The following is a 9,970-nucleotide window of genomic DNA, read 5'->3' as shown; positions in this document are numbered from 1 at the left end:
TTTATTAAAGATGAAAGACTTTAGACAGTTTTTCAACTCTCAGTAATGCCACAGTGATCGTTTGATATATGGACCTGCAGCGGAGTTTAGGCCCAGACACGGCTAGTGACGTCAGACTGAACGACCGGATATTTCATCGGGGTAGCTGACGTCATTGGTGCTGAGAAACTTCTGGAAATTTGCAGCATGCATCATCATCACCAAAATGAATGAAACTGTTGTCTTTGTTCAGCAGGTTCAGTCTGGGCTCAGCTGCGGATGCTGACTGGGATTTAAAACCTGCCAACATGTTTGTTAGCAAGCAAACTTCAGCAAACTCTTAAACTTAGCTGGTTTATTGTTCTACCCACGTCAAGGACTAATCCCAAAGTGTAGGCCGGGGACCCCTGATGGGCCGAGAAGGTACTGCAGGTGACCGACAGTAATAACAGTTTGTTATGGCTTCAAACCATGAATGAAAACACAAGGAGTTGTTCATTTAAACAGTCCTGCAGCACTAACACGTATCTACAGTTAAATCCATTTTTCACTTTGTTTGAAAAAAACACACAATAGCTTTTATTTATAATACAGCGAGCCTCGCAGGTGGAAACATATTAAAAAATAAGGATCACAAACTGAGCTCTGCAGATTTCAGAAACTGAATTGTTTGGAAAAAACAAGTTTTGGACGCTGGTTTATCTTCACGCTGTCAGTGCACAACACACGTGCAGCTCCGTGTTTCTGCACGCGCGTCACAGATGGTGTCATGTCAAGCTAACAATGCTAATGCTATAAAAGCAGCCTATCACGTAGCTGCTGTGGAGCAGCGCGACCAGCAGAAACTCAGACGACCACTTTCAGCGACTGTTTCTGGAGAGTCAGCGGGAACGGTTGGTGTTATGAATACCAACATATCTGTGGGCTCAGCGGGGGCCAGGAGGGGGGGGCGGGAAGGCTAAAAATACACGTTTGGAATAAACATGCGTCCATCTCACCTCCATCAGGACTGAACCCACATCGAGGCTCGGAGGCTTCTTCCTGTAACGTTGCCGTTCAAACCTGCAGTCTGTAATCAGGGTGTCTGAAAGCTCTGCTGTGCCACAGCACCGCGTGAGAGTTACCCATCTATCCACCCAGTCATCATCCATGTATTTGTTATTGATCTTATTTCTTACTGTGTAATCTTTTACTTTTTTAAATCTTTGTACAGCACTTTGGCCAACATTTTGTTGTTATTAAATGTGCTTTATGAATAAAGTTCCACAGCACAGCTCCACAGTGTCACTCGAGCCTGTAAAGTTCAATCCCTGAACCTTCTGTAGTGATTCTTCCTCAGAAACTTTCTTTAAACCAGGAGAAAAGTTTGCTCTTAATGGGAAACTGAATATGGTGACCTCATGGAGGCGGGCTTTCCTTTACCATCAGAGGGATCATGTGATCACCCACTGTGGGCGACCAGGCTTTTTTTATACCAGTGAGCTCACCAAAGTGTCCCAGGCTGCTGCAGCTTTGTCCTGATCCTGCAGCTCAGTGAGGAGCGCCTGCAGACGCTGCGCTGAGAGCTGCTTTGTTGTGGTTCAGAGAAACCGCAGCAAACGGGCGTTTGAAAGGTTTTCCAGTAAAGGTCCTTCGTAGCTCTACATGGAAGCGTTCTCTGAACTGGTTCTTGCTTTGCGTGATAACAAAGCTCCACCTGCAGCCTGTCGGTCTGCACTGAAACACAAGTGTCACACAGACTAAGCTGCAAAGTGCACGTGAAGCTAACCGAGGGAACCTCGCAGGACTCGTTTGACTCCACATGTCCAAACTTTGCTGCTGAAATTTGTCTTTTTTGTTTTTCTTTGGAAAACAATTTAAAACATTTTTTAATTTAATCAAATTTCATCACTTAGAGTTTTAGAAGAATAGTTTTCAGAACAGTTGACCTTTCTGAGGTCGTGACCTTTAACATCATCTTTTCCTGTCTTCTGTCCAGATCCTCTGACTCTGTGTCTCCATGGTGAAGTGGGCGGGGTTTGATGTCAGCCCCTCATCTCGTCGACCCTCCCGCCATGCCCACCATGGTCTCTAGGTTGCCCAAGTTTGGTTCTCGGCCCAGATCTCAGACGGCTCCCGCCGCCACCGCCGCTGTCAGCACCAGCGCTGCTGCTGCCGCCAGCGCTGCTGCTGCTGCCAGCGCCGGCACCCGCCTCACCAACGGGTTCTACCACCACCCTGGACCATCAGGGGGCAACGGCGCCCTAACGGCGCCCCCGTCCTCGGCTAAACAGAATGGATTTATCCGAGTGCCGAGTTCGATTTCTGTGAAATTGAGGAGAGAAAATGGATTGATGGTGGACGGCGGCGGTGATGGGGAGAGGGCGTGGAGCCGGGGGAAGGGCGGATGGAATCGCAGCAGCGTCCAGCAGTTTTACTCCCAGCGTGACGCCAAAAAAGCAGCCTCTGTGGAAAAGGGGCGTGGCTTTGGCCTGCCTGTGCCATCATCATCATCATCGCCGTCTCCACAGTCCAGCCCCAGCACGCCTCCTGCTTCCAAAATCAGATCCAACAAACTGAGTCCATCAGGGCCGACCAACGGCGCCAAACACGCCCTGAACGGCGTTTCGGGGCCCAAACCGCGGCCCGGACCCAGCAGCTCTCTGAGACGGCCTCAGAGTTTCCTCTCTCGTGCCGGCGGTTCTGGTCCTGGATCTCGAGCTGGTTCCCCGTTCCAGAAGAAGACTCCAGCCAACCGCTCGTACTCCAGCGACAGCCTCGGCTCCGCTGTCTCCGTCCGGCTCACTGAAGACGATCGCTTTCGCTCACGGAGCCTCACCCAGGTCCGACGGCAGCCCTCCCCCACCCTCACTCCTTCCTCCGCCTCCTCCTCGTCCCTCCCTCAGTCCCCCTCCACCAGCAGGGCTCCACCTAAAGGCAGCCTGCTGAAACCACCTTCAGCGAGGTCGGGGGTCCCCTCCCTCCTGCCTCCATCTGCCTTAAAGAAACCTCTCCTAACCAGCCTGAGCCCCACCTCCAGGCCCAGTGGCATCAGCTACAAGATGTCACGCCCAACACTCATCAAGCAGTCCCGCCCACTGCGAGCGACGACGGCCAATCAGTGTGTAGACGACCAAGGACTGAGCAGACGGAAGGACTCTGTAGAGACGCCTTCGACGACAGAAAACAGCCCAGGTTCAGCTTTTAACTCTTTATTTTACCCACAGCTTTTTATTTTTGTCTGTTTGTAGTTTCTCTCTAACAGCTGCTCGTCCTCCTCCAGAAAACACTCCAGAGGCTCCGGACGCAGAGGAGCTGCCGGCAGAGCCTGCATCCCAGGGAGAGGTGTCGATTTTAGGGGAGACGCTGGAGGACATGTCCCTGTCTTCCACCTCCTCTCTGGATAGAAACGACACCAGTCAGGAGTACATGGACGACTTTGACAACCTCGGTGAGATCAGATTTCTTATTTTATACAGATGTCAGTAAATTAGGATAATATCCGACTTCACGGCGACGCTTGTCTGCTGTTTGCAGGAAACGGAGGCGTCGGCATCCTGCTGCTTTCCTCCAAAAACGAGGAAGACGACTCCGGGCTCGACCAATCGTGCGCCAGGTTTGATGACGACAAGGTGGTCGCTAATTGTGTCACCAAGGCGACCGGGCTGTGTTTTCTGGATGATGGTATCGACTGGAGCAGCGTGAGACTCACAGGTGAGTTTTATGAGGAGCAGGAGGGAGGAGAAAAAGTGTCGAGACGACTGCTTAAAAAAATAGTCCTGCTTGTGTTCAGGTGAACGAGGAGACCATCAGCTGACCCGACTCTCCCGCCGGAGACGGTCCAGTCAGCCGGACTACCACGAGCAGGTAGCGCCATTAAACCCATACAAAGAACTTTCTATCCACCAATCAGAAGGAGCTATTACTGCCCACAGCAGCAGCTCTCTTTATAAAACCACAGTCTGCCAACCTATCGGCTAATGCTGTGGCTTAGCCTGTGCTAGCGGCCATATTCCTTGTAGTTTTGGGCCAACACTTCCTGTTACATTTGCCAGATTTTGTTTTTTAATTAGAGAAATCAATAAAAGCCAGTAGGCTGCTTCATTTGTATGAAAAAATAGAGTCTAACAGCACAAACACAGTCCGGAGGTCCAGTTCAGGGACTCCAGTTAGCTGAGGTGTAGCTAGCAGACAGCTAGCAGCTACAGCCGACTGTGTCACCATTCACCTGTCAGTCAAAGAGGCCACACCCCTAATAATGCAGACTTTAAGCCTTAAAACAGTTTAAAAAGGTGAGTTGTGAAAACAGTTGATATGAAGAGTTTCTGTATGAGGCCGTCAGCATGTTTCTTTCTGCTGTAGAGCTTTAACACTGCAGTTCCTCTAATGTCCACTAGAGGCTGACTGCCTCTAGTGGACATTAGAGGAACTGCAGGCTTTGATATCAGCACAGGAGGATGCTGCTTGGCCTCACCCTGCCTTCAGCCTCACCTCATAGACCCACTTCAGATATTTAGCCTCTTGAATTGTCACAGTTTCCTCCATTTGTCAAAGCTTTAACCCATTTCCAGAAACATGACATAATCTTTGAGTCACACTTTGACCTGACTCACAGCTCAGCTGCAGCAGGTGAAAGCAGCCCCCCACGTGGACAGTTAACAGGCAGGGTGTAGACGTGGTTTCTGTCCCTGAAAGCCGGGCGAGGCAGGACGCTGTTGGGAAAGACAGAGGAGGACGTCTGTCCTGCTCTCATCTGCAGTCATGAACGTTTAATAAAAGCTGAAAAACTCCACGTGGTCTGAATCAAACATGTCCGTCCCCTCTGCAGGGCGGCTCGTCCCTGGACCTGTCCCCCTCCGACAGCTGCGGGTCCGGGGGCACCTACATGTGGGACGAGGAGGGTCTGGAGCCCCTGGGGGGCGTCGCCACAACCGCGTCCATTCACACCAGCAGCAACACCACCCACCACATCGGGAGCTTCGACTCCGACCTCAACAGCATCGTAAGGACAAACCTGCAGCTCACACACATTTGCCCCCAACCTTCCTCCAGGCTGGTTTGTAGTTTGGATGATTTCGTGGCAGCACAGCAGAGAAATGACAAAGAGGAGCGTTTAACATTCAGGAGGCATCTGCTGTGCTGCTCCGCTGAGGTTTGCTTCCACAGAGACGGCACAATGGAGACACTTCATCGTGATGGAGTCACGTGTCAGATTAGCACAAAGTTTTTAAAGTCTGAGCTCGAGGCCTCTCAGGGGAGCTCAAAAAACAGCTTCACTCAGACTGATCTTGTGTTTTGATTTCATTGATTTGAAATGTCCAAAGTTTAGTCAGAGTTCATGTTTAACCCACAGTTTCATTTATCAAACTGAAAATCAGACATTTTAATCTCACGATGAACGCTGGTGTCACGTTTCAGCTCATGTAAGTCTGCAGGAAGTCCTCTGGCTCCCTCTTGTGTCCACTCTGTGAGTTACACTCACAGCAGATCAGATGTCCTGTTCTTCTTCTTGTTCTGCCCTTTCTTCATTTCTCTTCTATAATTTCTCTTTACTTCTTCATTACATCATGTTGTTGTTGTTCCTTTTATTCTTTGTACTCCTCTTTAGTCTCGTCCTCACTCCACCTTTCTTCTTCTTCTTCTTCTGATTCTTCTTCTACAGTTGAAGGGATGTTAAAGGTTCCCTCACTGTTTATACTCCCTTAAATCCAGCTGCGGTTTCTGTATTTGTGGTCAGGAGTTTATTTTTTACTCCGCAGTGATACGTTCAGTGTTCAGCATCTCTCTCTCTTGACCTTCCTCATGCATCCTTCTATTTCTGAACAATATCAGACATTTATTCAGTAAAGTTTGTCTCCAGCTTCCAGTGTCCACTGAAACTTTACAGACACTGATGTTCATGAGATGATGAGAGAAGCTGGAAGCTCCCATTCTTCTCACGGTTTTCCAGTTTTAAGAGCGTCTCTGCTAAAGTCCGACTGGTTTATCGGTATTATGGACTGTAATGGTTACAGATGTATGTGTCGGTGTCAGCTTGTATAACAGCCAATAACTGAAACCTTATAATGTGGATAAAAACACCGTTCGACCATGTTATCAATGCGGATGTTGCATAATTTATCCACCAGAGGGCACTCTGCAACCTCGTGATGAAAACACAACAACCAGCTGAAATAAATAAACTGGCACAGGAAACAGGAAGTCAGTTTAAACATCCTGTATCTGTGCGGCTTAAACGCCACCCGGCCATTCTGCTTGTTGCAGGTTAATAAATCGCACTTTGTTAGCATCAGAGTGTTTACTGGGAGCTACAGCTGCCATAAACGACTAATGTTTCTGTCTTCTTATCAGACATGAAGTGAGCATCTGGGTGGTGTTACACAAAGCTGAAGGCTAACAGTCAAAGGGATTCAGATGTGTTAAACTGCTTCGAGCCGTGGCTTCATGTACGCTCTGTCCTGTTGAGTAAAGTTAATCTCCATCCTGAATGATGCTGAGAGGTTGTTAATGAGCTCCCGTCTCAATGTGCCCTCTGCGTTAATGAGCTGTGGGCCCAACGAGTGATTGATCGCAGTGAGCTGAGGGTCTTAATGATGTGAGGACATTAACGAGCTCTGGACTGATGGCTCAAGCCTTTCTCGTCTTTAAGCTTTAACCTGATTGTCTTCTGTTTGTTGGTGGATGTGAAACTGAAATTATCATTAGAAATGTTTGACCCGACCACCAGGGGTCAGTGTTGCCTCAGGGGAAAGCTTTGCTCTGTTTGTTTTAACAGACGGTTATCAACGACGAGGTTTCTGTGTTTTCATCAGAGCGAGGACAGAAAAAGAGGAGGAGTAACGATGATCACAGGGGGGCGTGGCACGAGGAGAGTTTAAGAAATGTTAGGAAACAAAACTAAAATTTTTAACTCTCCAAAAGTTGATTCTGTTCATCCGGATGTAGCATTTTTTTTTTTTTTTTGACTGTTCATTAATGCAAATGTTTAATCAATTAGTCACATGGAAACTGCTCTGTGCATTTAAGCTTTTATGGTGAAATTCTCCCCTCTTTATTTATAAAGTTTTGCACATGTAATTTAACATATCAGGCCCAATACAGCAAGTATCAACCGATATAAAGACATATATCAAAACAAATGAGGCCATCGAAATTCGGATAATAACAATAAAACAGAAAAAACAAACAAACAAAACAAAAACAACAAAAAGAACAAACAAACAAAAAATAAATAATCAACTCCCTCCCAAAACCATAACAGAAGGGAACCCTGTGGTACAAAAGTTTAGTCTATTGTAAGTGTTTCCAACGAGTTAAAGTAAGTGATAAAAGGCTGCCACATCTGTGAGAACTTATTAACATTTCCTCTGAGTCTAAATTTTATTTTCTCCATTTTTAAAAAGAACGTAGCATTTTGTGGGGGAAACGTTTCGTCATCATCAGGTGACGTCTTCAGTCTCAGCTGACTGCAGGCTTCAATCTTAGAAACAGGACATTTGCATAATGACTGAAACCAGCCCAGTGAAGCAACAATGGGCTGGGAGGGCAGTTCCTTCATCTTAACTATGCAAATTCTCATGACCATTGATCAACAACCACTGACCAAAGACCATGTTAACATTTTTAACCACTTTTTATTCCACAATAAAAGCCATAAACAGAATTGGCAGATAAGAAGTTGCTTCCTGTTTAGGCTGGATTAATACGGAAACGAGAGCAAGCCGAGAGCTCGGCAACGTGTTTCAGTTTTATGTTTTTATTACAACATGCTGACGTCGGCCTTTTGATGTCACTGATGTCAGAGGGCATCTTCTTCATGCTCTTCCTGTTTCCTCCTGTAGAGGGCAGTGCTCGTTATTACATCTTTAGGTTGAACCTTCTCATGATTTATTGATTATAAAATCAGTACATACTATAATGTTGTGTTGTGTTCTCCTGTCATGGACTCGGTTAGCGCTAAAGTAGCGTTTAATGACGTTACTTTAGCTTCTGTGCTCACAGCTCTATGAAATACCCTGAAGTCTAAATCAGTGATTTAGTTTCTTGTTGATACGTGTTTTTGTGAATGATGTGGTCAGAAGAATGAGAGAGAAGGAAAAGGAAGAGAAAAGAAGGGAAGAAGGGCAAGAGGAGGGAGGTGAAGTGACAGGATGGAAGTAGGAGAGGAAGAGGTGAAGATGACAAAGAGGAGCAAAGAGATGAGGGAGCAGGAGGAGATTAGGAGGCGGTGCGTTGATGTGGATGACTGCTCTCAGCCACCAGGGTGTGTGTGTGTGTGTGTGTGTGTGTGTGTGTGCGTGCGTGCGTGCGTGCGTGCGTGTGTGTGTTATTTTCCTCTCGGGTCGCTCAGGTGTGACTGAGCTTTTCGAGGCAGAAAAACAAACCATAGGTAAACTTGGACTCTTCGTTTTCTTCAAGGATGAATTTTGATGTTTGCTTGTGAAAAACTTTAACTCTGTTACAACATTAGTGTTGGCGAGTGTTCACCTCTGACACAGTTTGAAGCCGTTTGACTAAAAACGAGTCCTGTAACTTTTGCTGTGGTTATCGCTGCAGATCATCTTCATGGTGGCTGGAGGAGCCTCTGCGTCGTAGCTACAGGCTAACTGCATGTGGCTGAGCACATGCAGGCAGATGCTTCTGCATGAAGCAGCCTCCGAACTCTTGCACAGACAGAAGAACTCAGAGCTGATCAGCAAGCACAAAAGACCTGCTGACGACGAGGGGACGGTCTGTGCCTTTTGTCAGCTGCTTCGTTAAATTGCTGTTGATTTTTTTCTTTGGTCTTTGTGTTTCTTCGAGGTCGGCGGTGTGTGCAGCACGGCTCTTTGTCTGATCACCTTGTGCAAAACTAGAATCAAATAGAGAATTATTCAATAAATGTTCTTTTTCCTCTAACGCACAAATATCGAGATACTATCAAGTTTTCCGACCGCTGTCCTGGATGATAGAAGGATCATCTGCTGCTGTTTTCTGATGACGCTCGTTTATTTTTTCAGAATAACACGGTCAGCATGTGTCCTTCTGTAAATGAACGGAGCTCAAAGCTGATCCTTAACCTGTAGCCTGCAGATGTCCTGTGACATGTTACACAATACAAGGTAAAACCTACTGTTCAGGTTTAACTGATAGATATGATTGATTAGTTATAGATATTTATCCTCAGAGCGCTGACAGCAGTCAGACAGAGAACGTTTCTTTGTTTTAAAGTGATGCACCGTTTCTTCCTCATGGCTCTGCTAATAAAAGTTTTTATTAAATACATTTTAAAGCTGCATGAAACTCTTTAGTTTTGGAGCTGCGTGGATTTGTGAGTGGTCGTGTTGTTGTCGTTAACCAGCTGCAGTAACAGGTGACCCAATGATGTGAAAGCCGCTCGCTCAGTGAGTCGTGCTTGATGTTCACACGAACAGCAAAATCTGCTGAGTTTGGGTTTGAGGAAAGGAAATCAGGGAAGCAGGGTCCAGATTTCCAAAAACGTGTTTTCTTTATTTACAAGATAAGAAAACGGAGACGTCTCGGTGTTCTGTCTTTATCTCCTTTTAATGTTTCTTTTCCAAAATAAAGGACAGGAAGCTGTAACTGTTCAGTCGGGATAGGTTTGGACCTAAACAACACTTCACTGAGTGGATCCGTACTCTCATCTTTCCTGTGTGGTGCTCCGTGGAAAGGAGCATTTGTATTTCCAGCTCTGGATGCTCTCGTTCGCTGTCTGCACGCTGACGTTAGAAGTTCCTGAAACATTTTCTGCTCATTGAATTTAGCCCGGTGTGTTTTCTTGGAGTCGGCTTATTAAAGACCACGTGTCTCTGTCGTACGCTGTCTTTCAGGACATCCTGAACAACCTGGACTCTTGCGATCTGGCTGATGATGATCTCATGCTGGACGCAGACTTCCCAGAGGATGGCTCTCTGCACAGCGGTACGTCTGAACATGTGCAGATATCACTGATACCTGTAAAGTGAAATGATGGATCCCAGTAAGGACGTAAAGTTAAATTTTATTCATACAG

At 46.7% G+C, this 9,970-nt stretch overlaps 1 protein-coding gene across 1 annotated transcript in view; it reads left to right on the top strand.

Moving 5' to 3' along the window:
• The first annotated feature begins 1,861 nt into the window (after window positions 1-1,861).
• LOC102208278 (serine-rich coiled-coil domain-containing protein 2-like) overlaps window positions 1,862-9,970 on the top strand; it is a 32,602-nt gene continuing 24,493 nt past the window's right edge. Inside the window, exons 1-6 of the mRNA XM_005743445.1 lie at window positions 1,862-3,153; window positions 3,242-3,409; window positions 3,496-3,672; window positions 3,752-3,825; window positions 4,787-4,960; window positions 9,789-9,879. Coding sequence (XP_005743502.1) covers window positions 2,001-3,153; window positions 3,242-3,409; window positions 3,496-3,672; window positions 3,752-3,825; window positions 4,787-4,960; window positions 9,789-9,879 — 1,837 coding nt within the window. The 5' untranslated portion in view covers window positions 1,862-2,000. The remainder of the gene's footprint in view (window positions 3,154-3,241; window positions 3,410-3,495; window positions 3,673-3,751; window positions 3,826-4,786; window positions 4,961-9,788; window positions 9,880-9,970) is intronic.

This window comes from Pundamilia nyererei, unplaced genomic scaffold (genome assembly GCF_000239375.1).
Source record: "Pundamilia nyererei isolate P.nyererei 1_Seehausen unplaced genomic scaffold, PunNye1.0 scaffold00131, whole genome shotgun sequence".
NCBI lineage: Eukaryota > Metazoa > Chordata > Actinopteri > Cichliformes > Cichlidae > Pundamilia > Pundamilia nyererei.
This window is presented reverse-complemented; position numbering and strand designations above follow the sequence as displayed.